The following is a 19,213-nucleotide window of genomic DNA, read 5'->3' on the forward strand; positions in this document are numbered from 1 at the left end:
TGCAGACAGCTGCGGTCTGATATGCATAGCCTAGGAAGGGACCATGGACATTGCGCCCCCCCCCCCCCCGGCTACAAATACCAGCCCGCAGCCACCCCAGAAATGGCGCATCTGTAAGATGCCCCAATTCCGACACAGCCTCTCTCTTCCCACTGCCCTGTAGCGGTGGCATATGGGGTAATAGTTGGGGGTTGATGCCACCTTTGATGCCACCTTTGAATTGTAAGGTGACATCAAGCCAGCTTAATAATGGAGACGTGTAAATAAAAGACCTATCTGGTACTAATCCTATAGATGTTAAAGGGTTAAATAAACACACACATGCAGAATAAAGTATTTTAATGAGATAAAACACAGTAAAGTTTTGCCATCTTTATTGTCCAGCCAATCCATGTAACGCCCTCGATCTCCTGCAAAAAATAATAAACCAACCCAAATACTCCCTGGTCCGACGTAGTCCATTCAATAACGAGTGTCCCACGACGATGTCCCCTATAGAGCAGTCACATCAGGTGATGTAACTGCTGTACAGGGCCAGTGACACACTGACTGGAAACAATGGCTCCTGCAGTGTTATCACTGAGGGTTCAATGGCCTCTCACTTTACGGCACTGCTGTGTGAGAATTTTCTCATGCAGCGGTGCCGCAAGTGACAGTATGAACTCTGCACTCGCAGAGGCGGAAGGGATACAGAGCGGAAGATTATCTCCTGTCACTGTATCACCGGAGCCCCTGGAGAGTGGTCGCATCTGCCGATAAGACAGCTCTTCATGGGTGATCGTCATGGGACACTCATTATTACATGGATTGCATTGGTCCAGGGAGCATACTGTTGGTTTTTTATTTATTTTTTTACAGGTGATCGAGGGAGTCGGGAACTAGGTGATTGACGAGTATATACTGTATGTTGTATGTACTGTATATACTGTATGTATGTACTGTATATGTGGGGGTTTTTTTACACTTGAACACAGTAGCCGGATGATGGGACTACTACTGTCCCATTATCTGGCTAGCTGTCACTGTAGCAGGCATAGCCGGATGGGACTAGTAGTAGCATCGGACGATGCCTGCCTACATACAGATCAGCACAACACACAATCACCCGCACACAGACATGCACATCTTCTCCACCCACACACGCTTCCTCCTCCCGATCTGCAGCGTTTCTCGCAGCAAATCCGCAGATCTTTTTTAAACCTGCGGTTTTGCTGCGGATTGCCCTGACACAATGGTAGTCAATGGGTGCAGAAATGCTGCAGAACCGCAAAACGAATTGACATGCTGTGGAAAATAAAACGCTGCAAATCCGAGCATATGCACACCAAATGTCAATTTCACATTGACTAACATTGGTAGTGCACTTCAGTGCGGATTTGATGCAATTCCGCGCATCCAATATACAATGCTATACAATGGACAGAGCCTGCGCCATTCAGAGCTTTTGGTTCCAACGTCTCTACTCGCACCACCACTGCCTGCAGAATGAGTACGGTGGCGCCCGGATGCCTTGATCCTGTAGGAGATAAGGAGACGGCTTGGCGCAGTTGTGGATTCTGGGGTCTCGTTGCCCACAGCTGGTGCCCGGATGCCATGTTCCTGTGGGAGATAGAGAGACGGCTCGGCACAGCTGTGGATTCTGGGGTCTTGTTGCCCGCAGCTGGCGCCCGGATGCCATGTTCCTGTGGGAGATATGGACACGGCTTTGCGCAGCTGTGGATTCTGGTGCCCGGATGCCATGTTCCCGTGGGAGATACAGAGATGGCTTGGCGCAGTTGTGGATTCTGGGGTCTCGTTGCCTGCAGCTGGCGCCCAAATGTCATGTTCCTGTGGGAGCTAGAGATGGCTTGGCGCAGTTGTGGATTCTGGGGTCTTGTTGCCCGCAGCTGGCGCCCGGATGCCATGTTCCTGTGGGAGATAGAGACAGCTCTGCGCAGCTGTGGATTCTGTTGCCAGGATGCCATGTTCCTGTGGGAGTTATGGAGACGGCTCGGCGCAGTTGTGGATTCTGGGGTCTCGTTGCCTGCAGCTGGCGCCCAAATGTCATGTTCCTGTAGGAGCTAGAGATGGCTTGGCGCAGTTGTGGATTCTGGGGTCTCGTTGCCCGCAGCTGGCGCCCGGATGCCATGTTCCTGTGGGAGCTAGAGATGGCTCTGCGCAGCTGTGGATTCTGGTGCCCGGATGCCATGTTCCTGTGGGAGTTATGGAGACGGCTCGGCACAGCTGTGGATTCTGGGGTCTCGTTGCTCGCAGCTGGCGCCCGGATGCCATGTTCCTGTGGGAGATACAGAGACGGCTCGGCACAGCTGTGGATTCTGGGGTCTCGTTGCCCACAGCTGGCACCCGGATGCCATGTTCCTGTGGGAGATACGGAGACGGTTCGGCACAGCTGTGGATTCTGGGGTTTCGTTGCCCGCAGCTGGCGCCCGGATGCCATGTTCCTGTGGGAGCTAGAGATGGCTTGGCGCAGTTGTGGATTCTGGGGTCTTGTTGCCCGCAGCTGGCGCCCGGATGCCATGTTCCTGTGGAAGATAGAGACGGCTCTGCGCAGCTGTGGATTCTGGTGCCCGGATGCCATGTTCCTGTGGGAGATACGGAGACGGCTTGGCACAGCTGTGGATTCTGGGGTCTCGTTGCCCACAGCTGGCGCCTGGATGCCATGTTCCTGTGGGAGATACAGAGACGGCTTGGCACAGCTGTGGATTCTGGGGTCGTGTTGTCCGCAGCTGGCGCCCGGATGCCATGTTCCTGTGGGAGATAGAGACGGCTCTGTGCAGCTGTGTATTCTGGTGCCCGGATGCCATGTTCCTGTGGGAGATACGGAGACGGCTTGGCACAGCTGTGGATTCTGGGGTCTCGTTGCCCACAGCTGGCGCCCGGATGCCATGTTCCTGTGGAAGATAGAGACGGCTCTGCGCAGCTGTGGATTCTGGTGCCCGGATGCCATGTTCCTGTGGGAGATACGGAGACGGCTTGGCACAGCTGTGGATTCTGGGGTCTCGTTGCCCACAGCTGGCGCCCGGATGCCATGTTCCTGTGGGAGATACAGAGACGGCTTGGCACAGCTGTGGATTCTGGGGTCTTGTTGTCCGCAGCTGGCGCCCGGATGCCATGTTCCTGTGGGAGATAGAGACGGCTCTGTGCAGCTGTGTATTCTGGTGCCCGGATGCCATGTTCCTGTGGGAGATACGGAGACGGCTTGGCACAGCTGTGGATTCTGGGGTCTCGTTGCCCACAGCTGGCGCCCGGATGCCATGTTCCTGTGGGAGATACAGAGACGGCTTGGCACAGCTGTGGATTCTGGGGTCTCGTTGCCCACAGCTGGCACCCGATGCCATGTTCCTGTGGGAGATAGAGACGGCTCTGCGCAGCTGTGGATTCTGGTGCCCGGATGCCATGTTCCTATGGGAGATACGGAGACGGCTTGGCACAGCTGTGGATTCTGGGGTCTCGTTGCCCACAGCTGGCACCCGATGCCATGTTCCTGTGGGAGATAGAGACGGCTCTGCGCAGCTGTGGATTCTGGGGTCTCGTTGCCCACAGCTGGCGCCCGGATGCCATGTTCCTGTGGGAGATACAGAGACGGCTTGGCACAGCTGTGGATTCTGGGGTCTCGTTGCCCACAGCAGGCGCCCGGATGCCATGTTCCTGTGGGAGATACAGAGACGGCTTGGCACAGCTGTGGATTCTGGGGTCTCGTTGCCCACAGCTGGCACCCGATGCCATGTTCCTGTGGGAGATAGAGACGGCTCTGCGCAGCTGTGGATTCTGGTGCCCGGATGCCATGTTCCTATGGGAGATACGGAGACGGCTTGGCACAGCTGTGGATTCTGGGGTCTCGTTGCCCACAGCTGGCACCCGATGCCATGTTCCTGTGGGAGATAGAGACGGCTCTGCGCAGCTGTGGATTCTGGGGTCTCGTTGCCCACAGCTGGCGCCCGGATGCCATGTTCCTGTGGGAGATACAGAGACGGCTTGGCACAGCTGTGGATTCTGGGGTCTCGTTGCCCACAGCTGGCACCCGATGCCATGTTCCTGTGGGAGATAGAGACGGCTCTGCGCAGCTGTGGATTCTGGTGCCCGGATGCCATGTTCCTGTGGGAGATACGGAGACGGCTTGGCACAGCTGTGGATTCTGGGGTCTCGTTGCCCACAGCTGGCGCCTGGATGCCATGTTCCTGTGGGAGCTAGAGATGGCTTGGCGCAGTTGTGGATTCTGGGGTCTTGTTGCCCGCAGCTGGCGCCCGGATGCCATGTTCCTGTGGAAGATAGAGACGGCTCTGCGCAGCTGTGGATTCTGGTGCCCGGATGCCATGTTCCTGTGGGAGATACGGAGACGGCTTGGCACAGCTGTGGATTCTGGGGTCTCGTTGCCCACAGCTGGCGCCTGGATGCCATGTTCCTGTGGGAGATACAGAGACGGCTCGGCACAGCTGTGGATTCTGGGGTCTCGTTGCCCACAGCTGGCGCCCGGATGCCATGTTCCTGTGGGAGATACGGAGACGGTTCGGCACAGCTGTGGATTCTGGGGTTTCGTTGCCCGCAGCTGGCGCCCGGATGCCATGTTCCTGTGGGAGCTAGAGATGGCTTGGCGCAGTTGTGGATTCTGGGGTCTTGTTGCCCGCAGCTGGCGCCCGGATGCCATGTTCCTGTGGAAGATAGAGACGGCTCTGCGCAGCTGTGGATTCTGGTGCCCGGATGCCATGTTCCTGTGGGAGATACGGAGACGGCTTGGCACAGCTGTGGATTCTGGGGTCTCGTTGCCCACAGCTGGCGCCTGGATGCCATGTTCCTGTGGGAGATACAGAGACGGCTTGGCACAGCTGTGGATTCTGGGGTCGTGTTGTCCGCAGCTGGCGCCCGGATGCCATGTTCCTGTGGGAGATAGAGACGGCTCTGTGCAGCTGTGTATTCTGGTGCCCGGATGCCATGTTCCTGTGGGAGATACGGAGACGGCTTGGCACAGCTGTGGATTCTGGGGTCTCGTTGCCCACAGCTGGCGCCCGGATGCCATGTTCCTGTGGAAGATAGAGACGGCTCTGCGCAGCTGTGGATTCTGGTGCCCGGATGCCATGTTCCTGTGGGAGATACGGAGACGGCTTGGCACAGCTGTGGATTCTGGGGTCTCGTTGCCCACAGCTGGCGCCCGGATGCCATGTTCCTGTGGGAGATACAGAGACGGCTTGGCACAGCTGTGGATTCTGGGGTCTTGTTGTCCGCAGCTGGCGCCCGGATGCCATGTTCCTGTGGGAGATAGAGACGGCTCTGTGCAGCTGTGTATTCTGGTGCCCGGATGCCATGTTCCTGTGGGAGATACGGAGACGGCTTGGCACAGCTGTGGATTCTGGGGTCTCGTTGCCCACAGCTGGCGCCCGGATGCCATGTTCCTGTGGGAGATACAGAGACGGCTTGGCACAGCTGTGGATTCTGGGGTCTCGTTGCCCACAGCTGGCACCCGATGCCATGTTCCTGTGGGAGATAGAGACGGCTCTGCGCAGCTGTGGATTCTGGTGCCCGGATGCCATGTTCCTATGGGAGATACGGAGACGGCTTGGCACAGCTGTGGATTCTGGGGTCTCGTTGCCCACAGCTGGCACCCGATGCCATGTTCCTGTGGGAGATAGAGACGGCTCTGCGCAGCTGTGGATTCTGGGGTCTCGTTGCCCACAGCTGGCGCCCGGATGCCATGTTCCTGTGGGAGATACAGAGACGGCTTGGCACAGCTGTGGATTCTGGGGTCTCGTTGCCCACAGCAGGCGCCCGGATGCCATGTTCCTGTGGGAGATACAGAGACGGCTTGGCACAGCTGTGGATTCTGGGGTCTCGTTGCCCACAGCTGGCACCCGATGCCATGTTCCTGTGGGAGATAGAGACGGCTCTGCGCAGCTGTGGATTCTGGTGCCCGGATGCCATGTTCCTATGGGAGATACGGAGACGGCTTGGCACAGCTGTGGATTCTGGGGTCTCGTTGCCCACAGCTGGCACCCGATGCCATGTTCCTGTGGGAGATAGAGACGGCTCTGCGCAGCTGTGGATTCTGGGGTCTCGTTGCCCACAGCTGGCGCCCGGATGCCATGTTCCTGTGGGAGATACAGAGACGGCTTGGCACAGCTGTGGATTCTGGGGTCTCGTTGCCCACAGCTGGCACCCGATGCCATGTTCCTGTGGGAGATAGAGACGGCTCTGCGCAGCTGTGGATTCTGGTGCCCGGATGCCATGTTCCTGTGGGAGATACGGAGACGGCTCGGCACAGCTGTGGATTCTGGGGTCTCGTTGCCCACAGCTGGCACCCGATGCCATGTTCCTGTGGGAGATAGAGACGGCTCTGCGCAGCTGTGGATTCTGGGGTCTCGTTGCCCGCAGCTGGTGCCCGGATGCCATGTTCCTGTGGGAGCTAGAGATGGCTTGGCGCAGTTGTGGATTCTGGGGTCTTGTTGCCCGCAGCTGGCGCCCGGATGCCATGTTCCTGTGGAAGATAGAGACGGCTCTGCGCAGCTGTGGATTCTGGTGCCCGGATGCCATGTTCCTGTGGGAGATACGGAGACGGCTTGGCACAGCTGTGGATTCTGGGGTCTCGTTGCCCACAGCTGGCGCCTGGATGCCATGTTCCTGTGGGAGCTAGAGATGGCTTGGCGCAGTTGTGGATTCTGGGGTCTTGTTGCCCGCAGCTGGCGCCCGGATGCCATGTTCCTGTGGAAGATAGAGACGGCTCTGCGCAGCTGTGGATTCTGGTGCCCGGATGCCATGTTCCTGTGGGAGATACGGAGACGGCTTGGCACAGCTGTGGATTCTGGGGTCTCGTTGCCCACAGCTGGCGCCTGGATGCCATGTTCCTGTGGGAGATACAGAGACGGCTTGGCACAGCTGTGGATTCTGGGGTCGTGTTGTCCGCAGCTGGCGCCCGGATGCCATGTTCCTGTGGGAGATAGAGATGGCTCTGTGCAGCTGTGTATTCTGGTGCCCGGATGCCATGTTCCTGTGGGAGATACAGAGACGGCTTGGCACAGCTGTGGATTCTGGGGTCTCATTGCCTGCAGCTGGCGCCCGGATGCCATGTTCCTGTGGGAGATAGAGACGGCTCGGCACAGCTGTGGATTCTGGGGTCTCGTTGCCCGCAGCTGGTGCCCGGATGCCATGTTCCTGTGGGAGCTAGAGATGGCTTGGCGCAGTTGTGGATTCTGGGGTCTTGTTGCCCGCAGCTGGCGCCCGGATGCCATGTTCCTGTGGAAGATAGAGACGGCTCTGCGCAGCTGTGGATTCTGGTGCCCGGATGCCATGTTCCTGTGGGAGATACGGAGACGGCTTGGCACAGCTGTGGATTCTGGGGTCTCGTTGCCCACAGCTGGCGCCTGGATGCCATGTTCCTGTGGGAGCTAGAGATGGCTTGGCGCAGTTGTGGATTCTGGGGTCTTGTTGCCCGCAGCTGGCGCCCGGATGCCATGTTCCTGTGGAAGATAGAGACGGCTCTGCGCAGCTGTGGATTCTGGTGCCCGGATGCCATGTTCCTGTGGGAGATACGGAGACGGCTTGGCACAGCTGTGGATTCTGGGGTCTCGTTGCCCACAGCTGGCGCCTGGATGCCATGTTCCTGTGGGAGATACAGAGACGGCTTGGCACAGCTGTGGATTCTGGGGTCGTGTTGTCCGCAGCTGGCGCCCGGATGCCATGTTCCTGTGGGAGATAGAGATGGCTCTGTGCAGCTGTGTATTCTGGTGCCCGGATGCCATGTTCCTGTGGGAGATACAGAGACGGCTCGGCACAGCTGTGGATTCTGGGGTCTCATTGCCTGCAGCTGGCGCCCGGATGCCATGTTCCTGTGGGAGATAGAGACAGCTCGGCACAGCTGTGGATTCTGGGGTCTCGTTGCCCGCAGCTGGCGCCTGGACGCCATGTTCCTGTGGACGCTGCGTACAGCCAGTCTGGGTCCATAGATCACGTAGTGTCGGTGCCTGTCCACTGTTACTCTCTGTATCGGGCACATGTAGCGTCTCGCAGGCCGATAACGCCATAGCGCATGTTCCGCGTCGCATGCCGGGAAGAAGCTTGTAGAGACTACACTACAACGCCGGCCATACTGCATGCGGAGCGTCTGGGGCCAATAAGTCCGGCCTGGTAGGACATGATCTGTAAGGACCATTCTCCATTGTGGCTCTCTATGGCTATACATGGCTGCCTCCTGACACAAGGTAACAAAACCCCCAGAAAGTAATAATCAGCCCCCAATGTAGAAACATCACGGCTGGATCACTGGGTCGGGTTTTCTAAGTCTAGGTGAAGTGAGCTCCATTCTGGGCACTTCCGCCTGGAATTCCGTTGCCATAACAACAATATTCTACCTAACAACAAAGTCAGTCGCGCCGGAAGTGATGTAATCTCTTGGCGCCGTCATGTGACCGGAAGAGGCTCCTTCGTTTCCGGTGCGCTCATTTTGGCTGCTTCCCGTGACCCGGCCGCGTTGTGTACGAATATCAGAGGCTGTGAAAGTGGCGCTGGATAGATGGAGGCCGCTCAGCTGTCCCCCCTTGATGGGGAGCGGCCCTGTGATCCCGGGTCCCTGGAGGCCGGGGATCCGGAACCCATTGGCGGGAATGAGGCCACCTGCCATGGCAATGGCGGGACCCAGGGCGATGAGGGGCCACGCGATCCCGGGGCCAGGGATTCCTGGATCTGGAATGATGAGACCCCCGGGGCTCAGGATGCTGAGGGGGTCAGGAATTCCAGGGTCTGCATTGATGAGGGATCCGGTACCAGCATCTCTGAGGGGCCCCAGGATTCCGGGGCCCGGACTGGGAAGGGGTATGGGGATTCCAGGACCTGTGGGGATACCGGGGCCCGGCGCATTGAGGGGCCCAGGGCCAGGATTGATGAGACCACCAGGGCTTCCGGGTCCTACTCTACGGGGACTGATGCAAACTCCGGTGAGGGGCCCCATGCCCAGACTGATGAGGCCGTCTTCACTCCCAGGTCCTCCAAGGGGCCCGAAACAATCTCCAGTGAGGGGCCCCGGACTGATGAGACCTCCCTCACTCCCAGGTCTACCAAGGGGCCCAACACAATCTCCAGTGAGGGGCCCCGGACTGATGAGACCTCCCTCGCTCCCAGGTCTACTGAGGGGCCCAACACAATCTCTAGTGAGGGGCCCTGGTCTGATGAAACCTCCTTCGCTCCCAGGTTCTCTACGGGGACCGGTACAGTCTCCAGTGAGGGGCTCCGGACTGAAGAGACCATCCTCACTGCCAGGGTCTCTGCGGGGATCGGCACAAGCTCAAGTGAGGAGCCCCAGACTGATAAGACCTACTTCGCTCAAAGGCCCTCCAAGGGGGCCAGTGCAACCACCAATAAGGGGACCGGGAATCCTGGCGCCATCACCAGCAGCAATGAGGAACCTGGGGATTCCAGGGATGGGGCCCATGCGATCTCCAATGATGCCCGGGACTATTCACCAGACCAACGGCTTACCGAGTCCAGTAGGCCTAAGGGGACCTATGCTGCCAGGACCTCCAATAAGAGGCCCCATGATGTTAGCTCACCGGAATCCTGGGATGCTGGGGCCAAGGATCCCCCAAAACAACCCCTTGCAGAATCAAATAATGGGGAAAATGGGTCCAGGGTCAACACCCTGGAGAGTTCCTCTGAGGGGCCAGGGTCCTTTAAGAAGCCCATCGCTCCTATCAGGCCCAGCTCAAATGAAAAGGCCTTGGACCAGCTTGACAAACCCAGCAGCTCCACCGTTCACTCCATCAGCAGGGAAGCGGCCCCGGATGTCAGCGCCCGGCTTCCCTCTGATGCCTACCAATCCTGCCCTGCCATTCCCTATCGGGAGCCTACCTGGTCCGGGTGGCCCGAGGCCGTTTACAGCTTGGAAGTGCTGAAGGGCGGCAGCATCCTGTCAACCAAAAGCTTGAATGGCTCTAGCTGGACTGTTTTCGGCAGGCTGCCTACTTGCCACGTGTCTCTTGAACATCCTTCTGTTTCACGGTACCATGCAGTCTTACAGTACCGCTCGGTCCCGGGGACGGAGCCAGATCAGGGACCTGGGTTCTATGTATTTGACCTGGGCAGCACCCATGGGACCTTCATCAATAAGCAGCGGATCCAACCCAAGACCTACTGTCGCATCCGAGTGGGGCACGTGCTGAAATTTGGCGGAAGCACCAGACTCTTCATCTTGCAGGTCTGTTAAGTTCTGACAAGATCTCAGCTTGTTGTTTTTTTATTTTGTCATAGATTTTTAATATTTCCCACAGCTGATTTCGTGCTACAATTGTATCACCTCTGCGGAATCCTCTGTGAGCTGCTGGGCTGCCGATTGATACATTTTCTGCTCAATGATATGTAACAAACCATCATGGCAGGGTCTTTAGTCATTGTGGGAGCTCGGGGGTACATTTAATATTATGGGGGGTGGGTGACTTCAGAAGAGGTGATGAAGGGGATATTTAGGAGTATTACCATGGAGGGGTGTGGAGTACAGCGCTTCACACTGCTCCGGTATGATGAGAGCAAAGGCTAGGAGGAGTATGAAACACTCCAGACAGTTGTCGCCCATTGTCCTCCGCTCTGCCTGGCACCCGGTAACTGTCCAGAGACATGATTGATTGAATTTCTGTCTAGAGCTTCTATCGTGTCCGTCAGCGCAGCCTCCACCCTCATTGACATCGGGACAGGGAGAGCAAATGTCTCAGATACGACACTGTCATGTCCCCACTCGGTTATTATTTTTCCATAATGCCTTTAATGGGGTAAAATGCAGCCAAGAGTCTTTTCTGCAGCTGTCCTGGGACTTGGCTTCTGCCTTTTGTTGAATTTTGGATAATATTTACCCTCTATGGTGCAGGTTTAATGGGCGAGATCTGATTGATTTGGTTTTTTTTGTTTGTTTTTTTTTTAGGGTCCAGATGAAGATCAAGAAGCAGAGTCCGAGCTGACAGTAACAGAGATCAAAGAAGCTCGGCGGCAGAAAGAAAGTCTGCAGAAGAGGATGCTGGGAGATGATTCAGATGAAGAAGACAACCCCGAGGAGGAAGGAGAAGTGAAGGGGAGAAAGGAGTGCGGAGGGGCAGACGAAGCTGGCTGCACGTGGGGGATGGGTGAGCCAGAACCTCACATTCAGTTTTTGTCCGACTGTGGACGTGACATTTCATATAGGAGATCCCATCAGTATATGATATTTATGGGGTCTTCTCTCCATGTTCTACATGTTGGCGTTCATGTCCTTCAGTGGCTGCTTGCGGTCAGTGATTGGGAACAGCTTTGTGAATGAGAAGCCTTGTCAGCTCTCCTGTATTTGACTTACAGAGAGATTGTCTGGACAGAGTACAGTCCAACCAAAGGCTCAGCTGTGAGATGTATTGGATCATGGTGGGTGGAATGTTTCCATTCACTGACTACAAGCAGAGATTCGGAGTTGGATTAGAAATTCATACTAAAAATATATTAATGTTGTGTTTTTTTTCCCCACTTTGCAGGGGAGGACGCGGTGGAGGAAGAGAATGACATGAACCCTATCGCCATGGAATATCAGGCGGAGAGGGAAGCGCTTTACTCTGGAAATCCTAAAAAGGCACTCCAGGGATTCTTTGATAGAGAAGGTAATGATCCAGTGAATCTAGCGCATTTCAACGGCTGAGGACATTTTATCATTGTTTGTTACAAATTGTGCAAGATCCAGTTAAAGGGAATTTTCCATTAAAAAAAAGTCCACAAAAAATAGCGCTTATCAAAAATATATCAGCTAGTACTCTCCTTCTGTGTCTCGACATCCAACGCCTGCTCTCCGCTCTTGTCTCTGTGTTTAGACTGTAGCACGGACATCACAGCTGCAGCCAGTCGCTGAGCTCAGCAGCTTGTCGTCTGCATTAGCAATGCTGCTGAGCTCAGTGATATGAGCCGTCGACACAACGTGACCTCTGCATTCAACACACAGAGACCATAGTTAAAGCAACGGACTGGCGCTGGATCTGCGGAGAGGAAATGCTATCAGATTGTTATTTTAGATGAGTCTTCATTTGGGACCCCCTTCATACTTGTTGTCCAGTGCCGCACATGTCCACAAAATGATGCGAGTGACACTGATAACAGTGCGTCAGCAAATATTTGCCAGGATCCGTGCACAATACCCATCGATCGTGCGTATGTCCTGGCAGTTATCTGCCGAACCAAAGTCATCATTTCCATTCAGAAGTGAACGGCCCAGGACAACATCTGCTTTGTTTTGGATTTGCATTAACACATCATTGCAGTGACTGATCCGGCAGCGCTGCTTCTTCCTCGTGTACTTTTTTGGTGCTCTCATGAATACTGTAGATTGTATTAGTCTGAGCAGTCGTGTGATAAATACTGTGATGCCCGTCGTGCATCAGAGCTACGGAGTTTACAGAAACCCATATGTGACACAATATCAGGGGAGCCTAAAGTTCAGTAGTATGATCCTGTCCCTCATCAATCTTACCCGACCTAGGAGTAAAAAAAAATAAAAATGCCACCATCAAAAAGGCAACACATGTAATGCCTCCTCTGTCCCCCTACCCCCAATGTGTGCCACATATTATATATAATATACCTCAGGTGATGACAACCTCCAGTATAAATACTATTTTTGGGTCATTTTAGCTCATTGGTGTCTTAATCATTCTTGTATCTTGCAGGAGAAGAGCTGGACTTCGAATATGAAGGACGAGGCATTGGGTCGTGGCTCTGCAGTGTAAAGTATGTCAGAGCAGTAAATATATGAAGACCTGGATATAAAGGGCACCTCTCCTTCATTGCTGCCTTATACCAATGTCATTAAAGATCACAAGAGTTTTTTTTTTTTTTTTAAATGTTTCATTTTAACCTTTTTACATTTTTTCCACCTAACTGCTTTACTGTGGAAACAATGCTGCAAAGTAAAAATGCTTCCAAAAATAGAAGGTAATGGTTTCTTTATTAACAAAATGAGCAAAAAAGAAATATTAATCCTGTCAGTATCTGTGACCGCCCGTCGCCTCCATCACTTCTTCTCCGTCACTTGTGCACAGTTTCTGAAGGAACTCGGCATGAGTCGGACAACGACCACCAAACGTCCAGTCAATGTCCTTAAGAGCGAGGAGTCCTGGGGGTGATGATCCGGCCCCACAGATCCCTGATCTCCCATCATCCCGTCTGTCTGGGATCACAGGAAGAGACAGAAGGATCCGCACAAGCCTCATACACAGAAGATCTGGGGTCAGGTCTCCAAGATGTTTGGCACAATGTCCTGCCGAGATCCTCCATAACCTGTGTACAAGTGACAAGAAGAAGTGATGGAGGCGACGGGCCGTCACCAGATACTGATGATGGAGGCGATGGTCGGTCACCAGATAGAGATGATGAAGGCGACTGGCGTTCACCAGATAAAGATGATGGAGATGACCGGCTGTCATAACATACGGATGATGGGCGGTTACCGGACAACCTTTGGTTACCGGACGATGGGGGCGACGGGCAGTTACCAGATACTGATGGGATTAACATTTCTCTTTTCGCTTCTATTTCTTTTTATTATTATTATTATTTTTATTATTATTAAAGATTTCTTCTCTTGCAGCATTTTTGTTACCTGCCTAACTCTAGCACAGTACTGTATACACATATTTTTATTTTATTTTTTTAATCTTTTTGAATTATTTGACTTTCCTTAATGGGAGCTGATCATGTCCAGGACCTTTTCCTCCTGCAGATATAGGGCTAACCTGCAGGTATGTGGCCTTAAAAATCGTGCCTGCCTTACTGGAGCAGCGGCTGCAAAGAGGAGAATTGCCTTTTATTTCCTCCCTGCAGCTGCTCATTACCAGTGTTCAGGGTGGTGCAGGGAGCACTGTCTCCCCATACTGTGTGCGTGGCTGTAATCACTCCCTGGGGCTCTGACAGTCTGGTCTGCAGAGAGTATGCGCGCATGGCAAGCTGTAAAGTCCTGGGGAATGATTATGGCGGTGCACACAGTATAGTGAGGTGCTTCACCGCCCCAATCACTGGAAACGAGTGGGTGCAGGGAGGTTATAAGTTAATTTTCTCTGTAGCTGCTGCTCCAGTAAGGTAACAATGCCGGACTGCCGCACTCTTTACCCGTAGATTCTCTATATAGCTGCAGGTAAATGGCCTTACTAGGCATGATGGCTTCTTCCCATTAATTCGTTTTTTGTTTGTTTGTTTTTTTTGAATGGGAGGAAAAAAATTCCACCATTCTTTTTGTGACTCTTATGGTAATTTTACATTTCATTAATTTTTTAACGGATTGGTACAAATACTGTTCAACCAAGTCTAATGTGGTTTTTGTTTTGTATTTAACGTTTTATGCTTTAGTCCATAATAATAAAAGGTGAAGTAGTTTTAGTGTCACAGCATTCAGAGAGCCACAGCTTTATCTTTTACGTTACAAGTGGTTTTTTTTTGTTAAAGTCCTTATCGGTGGTGTTTTGGGGTGTATGTTGTCTATCGGTTCTTATAAGTTAATATTTTTCAGGTGTCCGTCTGATGTAGTTGGCTTTTCCCTCTGCTTACCATCAGTTATCGTTTTACTGTGTGTCGTTATGATTGCAGATTTTTTTGTGAGAGAAAGTTAATGAAAAGTTGTTTTGTTTGTTTTTTTTAAATAAAAGTAAATTTTTTTTATTTTAACATTCTTGAGATTTTTGATCTTTTAATAATGCATGGCCGTTGAAAGCGTTAAGATTACACTGTCTGATGGTCTGTTATCCTCCCAGCTGCCATAGGAATCCCACCCAAATGTGGTGATAAGAGGAAGGGAACTGTACGCTGCGAGGGGGTTTAATAATCTCAGACCGACCGTATTGGTTGCTGTCACTTTTGTCGTCAGTCTGTTTTGCCGTCTTATAAAGCGCAGACAAAATAATGTGGAAGCCCCTGGACCGGCAGCTGCGTCAGTAGTTTGGCCGCTGGACCAGAGCCCTGCAAGTCTTCTAGCTGCCGCTTCTCCAGCTTTACCTGTGCATTGTACCACAGCGATGGTGTCGGCTACAGAAGGAGGCTCACGGGTCTGGTCTGGTGGTCGCTGGACCAGGTCCTGATAAATCAATTGTTTCAACTATTGCACTTTTGTAAAAATGAGGAGCGTCAGAAGACGTCAGCTCAGTGTCTTCAATGAAAACCCTTATCTCCTGTCATTAAGGGTTTAGTTAATGTCAGAGGTCGGCATGGAGGGCTCAGTAAGTGCTTGGATAATGGTGTTGCTGCCGTCTCGACACCTTCATCAGTTTAGGATGAAAAACACGAGAGTTTCCCATTACACTTCTTCTATTAACTGGAACCCAATTTTGTTTCTCCTCCCCAAGCTCCAATTTACGTGCCTGTAAGTAGGCAGCATTACATTTACTCCAGAGCTGCATTCACAATTAAGCGAACTTTAGAGCTGCACTCTCCCAGTATTTCCTGCTTATTTAGGGCTGAACCAGCGGCCATCATCATAACGCAGTTGTATAGTAACCTATGAAAGTACTTGGGCCTCCTGTCTTCGCCCCACTTTTCTGTTCACTTTACCGCTGGGTTTTACAGTGAAGGAAATAAGTATTTGATACCTTGCTGATTTTGTAAGTTTGCCCACTGACAAAGACATGAACAGTCTATAATTTTAAGGGTAGGTTAATTTTAACATTGAGAAATAGAATATCAAAAATAGAATCCAGAAAATCACATTGTATAAATTATATACGTTTTATTTGCATTTTGTGGTGAGAAATAAGTATTTGATCCCTCTGGCTAACAAGACTTAATACTTGGTGGTACAACCCTTGTTGGCAAGCTCAGCAGTCAGACGTTTTTTGGAGTTGATGATGAGGTTTGCGCCCCTGTCAGGAGGAATTTTGGTCCAATCCTCTTTGCAGATCATCTCTAAATCATTAAGAATTTAAGGCCATCGCTTGGCAACTCGGAGCTTCAACTCCCTCCATAAGTTTCCTATGGGATTAAGGTCTGGAGACTAGCTAGGCCACTCCATAACCTTAAAGGGAACCTGTCACCTGAATTTGGCGGGCCCTTTTTTCGGTCCGATGGGCGGTGTTTTCAGGTGTTTTATTCACCCCTTCCTTTCCCGCTGGCTGCACGCTGGCCGCAATATTGTGTTGAAGTTGATTCGCTTTCCTCCGTAGAACACGCCTGCGCAAGGCAATCTTGCCTTTGCGCACGCGCAGTATGCTTTGCCCAACTGCGGGCAAAGCCGAAAAGCATTAGTGCGCATGCGCGGGCGCACTATGTCCCGGGAGTATTTAGCTGAGTTCCGGGACATAGTGCGCCGGCGCATGCGCACTAATGCTTTTCGGCTTTGCCCGCAGTTGGGCAAAGCATACTGCGCGTGCGCAAAGGCAAGATTGCCTTGCGCAGGCGTGTTCTACGGAGGAAAGCGAATCAACTTCAACACAATATTGCAGCCAACGTGAAAGGAAGGGGTGAATAAAATACCGCCCATCGGACCGAGAAAGGGCCCGCCAAATTCAGGTGACAGGTTCCCTTTAATGTGCTTCTTTTTGACCCACACCTTTGTTACCTTGGCTGTATATTTTGGCTCATTGTCTTGCTGGAAGACCCAGCCACGACCCATTTTTAATGTCCTGGCGGAGGGACGGAGGTTGTCACTCAGGATTTTACGGTACATGGCTCCATCCATTCTCCCATTGATGCGGTGAAGTAGTCATGTGCCCTTAGAAGAGAAACACCCCCAAAACATAATGTTTCCACCTCCATGTTTGACAGTGGGGATGGTGCTCTTTGGGTCATAGGCAGCATTTCTCTTCCTCCAAACATGGCGAGTTGAGTTAATGCCAAATGTCTCATTTGACCACAGCACCTTCTCCCAATCACTCACAGAATCATCCAGGAGTTCATTGGTAAACTTCAGAAGGGCTGCACATGTGCCTTCTTGAGCCAGAAGATCTTGTGGGCACTGCAGGATTTTAAACCTTTATGGCCTAATGTGTTAGTAATGGCTTTCTTGGTGACTGTGGTCCCAGCTGCCTTGAGATCATTAACAAGTCCGTGCCCCCCCCCCCCCCCCCCCCCCGTGTAGTTTGAGGCTGATCTCTCACCTTCCTCATGATCAAGGATACCCCACAAGGAGAGATTTTGCATCATGGTGCCCCAGATCGATGTCGATTGACAGTCATTTTGTATTTCTTCCATTTTCTTACTATTGCACCAACAGTTGTCTCCTAATCACCCAGCATCTTACTTATGGTTTTGTAGAACATTCCAGCTTCACACAGGTCTGTGATCTTGTCCCTGACATCCTTATAAAGCTCTTTGGTCTTGCCCATGTTGTAGAGGTTCGAGTCTGACTGATTTAAGAGTCTGTGGACAGGAATCTATAAAGGTGACTATGTAAGACAGCTGTAACGAGTTGATTAGGAGCTTCTAACTGGTCTGTAAGAGCCAGAACTATTAATGGTTGGTAGGGGATCAAATACTTATTTCTCACTGCAAAATGCAAATAAATGTATATAATTTATACAATGTGATTTTTCTGGATTTCATTTTTGATATTCTATCTCTCAATGTTAAAATTAACCTACCCTTAAAATTATAGACTGTTCATGTCTTTGTCAGTGGGCAAACTTACAAAATCAGCAAGGGATCAAATACTTATTTCCCCCACTGTATGTTCTGTGATGGCTGCTCTTCATGGTCCGCGTCTTCTCTTATGCACAGGCTGCCCGTGGACGATTCTTCTGGGAAGCAGCTGGTAGCAGAGGTGGTACATTCAGGAAAGAAAAAAGACGCCATGAGGCTGTGCGCCCTGGAGGCCTGCCGCATGCTGGACATGAGAGGGTTACTCCGCCAGGAGGCCGGTGAGTACTAACATTGCCCAGGAGCGGTGCAAAGGCTTCTACATGGATTTAGGCATTAAGTCTTTATAGCTGGACGTCCGATCGGCCGGACCCCCTCAGATTGGTAGATGAGGACCCTCACCCCATCGGCTCGGTCATACAAGGCGATCATTCTATGGAGCCATTCACATGATAAAATCTGCTGTTAACACCTCTGTGTTATACGTTGTTGTTGTTTTAAGCTATTCCTCTCTGTTATCAATCATATCAGACTGGCGAGATGCAGATAAAAAAAGAAAAATCACAACTCTCTACTCTCCAGTGCCAAGAACTTAGTGTCCATCCGATCAGCCTGACTTCCTGCCATCTCCAGCCTGCAGTGGCTGATGAGAGGACAGTAGACTGCACACCATTACTATTTGTTGCCACTTTTCTGGCCATCTTTTGCTTTTTCCGCAGTTGTAAATTCATGTAGGTGCGTTGTATTCTTCCATGTTGGTTGTTTCTTCCCAACGATAATGATCCAACCTGTCGTTTTCTCTAGTGTCGCGCAAGAGAAAAGTCAAAGAGTGGGAGGCCGAGGATTTCTACGACAGCGATGACGACACTTTCCTCGACCGCACGGGAGTCGTGGAAAAGAAGCGGCTGAATCGTATGAAGAAAGCCGGGAAGATTGATGAAAAACCGGAAACCTACAAGTCCCTGGTGGGTAATGAGGGAAGACGTGGGTCCAGATGCAGGTTCACTCCAGTCACACCCAAACCTGCAGTTATGGCTAAAGATGAGAGAAACGACTTACAGGACCTCGTTCAGCACCACATGAGTAGTCGCTGATTGCCGGACGGGAGTCTTGTGAATAGAGTTGAGCAAATTTTTTCGGGTCCCCGCTTATTTGGCAAGCTATAACGCTTGCCGAATAAGCTGCAGAGGGAACCCGGATACATGGAGCGCGCCGGCTGATCGGCGCCGCAGCTGCATGTGTCGCGGCTGTGTCACAGCACATGCAAGGAGAACCCAACAAACAGGCTCTCCATGCATGTGCTGTGACACAGCCGCAACACATGCAGCTGCGGCGCCGATCAGCTGGCGCGCTCCATGTATAGCGGGGACCCGAAGAAATTCGCTCAACTCTACTTATGAACCTCCTTACATCTGTCGGCATCCCGTAATGCCGATAGGTAGTAGGTGGTCTGCAGGACTCCCGTCTGACGGTCACAGACCACTAATGTGGTCCTACAAAGCGAATCACCCCTCTTCTAGTTGTGAGAAATGCTAGTTCACCTACCAACATGGATTTATTCTTGTCTTGAGATGCATCATGACTCCAGTCACACTCAAAGCTGCTGCTTGCTTATTCAGTTTGTGCACTGAGCGCCCCTGCAGAGTGTGAGATGTAGGCGGCCATTGTACATTTTGGA

The 19,213-nt window shown here is 52.2% G+C and overlaps 1 protein-coding gene across 3 annotated transcripts in view; it reads left to right on the plus strand.

Annotated features, from left to right (window-relative positions):
* The first annotated feature begins 8,294 nt into the window (after positions 1-8,294).
* SLC4A1AP (solute carrier family 4 member 1 adaptor protein) overlaps positions 8,295-19,213 on the plus strand; it is a 38,515-nt gene continuing 27,596 nt past the window's right edge. For all 3 annotated transcript variants that reach the window (XM_077282067.1, XM_077282068.1, XM_077282069.1), the window contains exons 1-6: positions 8,295-10,174; positions 10,892-11,090; positions 11,469-11,591; positions 12,648-12,708; positions 17,677-17,816; positions 18,340-18,500. In XM_077282067.1, coding sequence (XP_077138182.1) covers positions 8,498-10,174; positions 10,892-11,090; positions 11,469-11,591; positions 12,648-12,708; positions 17,677-17,816; positions 18,340-18,500 — 2,361 coding nt within the window. In that variant the 5' untranslated portion in view covers positions 8,295-8,497. The remainder of the gene's footprint in view (positions 10,175-10,891; positions 11,091-11,468; positions 11,592-12,647; positions 12,709-17,676; positions 17,817-18,339; positions 18,501-19,213) is intronic.

This window comes from Ranitomeya variabilis, chromosome 2 (genome assembly GCF_051348905.1).
Source record: "Ranitomeya variabilis isolate aRanVar5 chromosome 2, aRanVar5.hap1, whole genome shotgun sequence".
NCBI lineage: Eukaryota > Metazoa > Chordata > Amphibia > Anura > Dendrobatidae > Ranitomeya > Ranitomeya variabilis.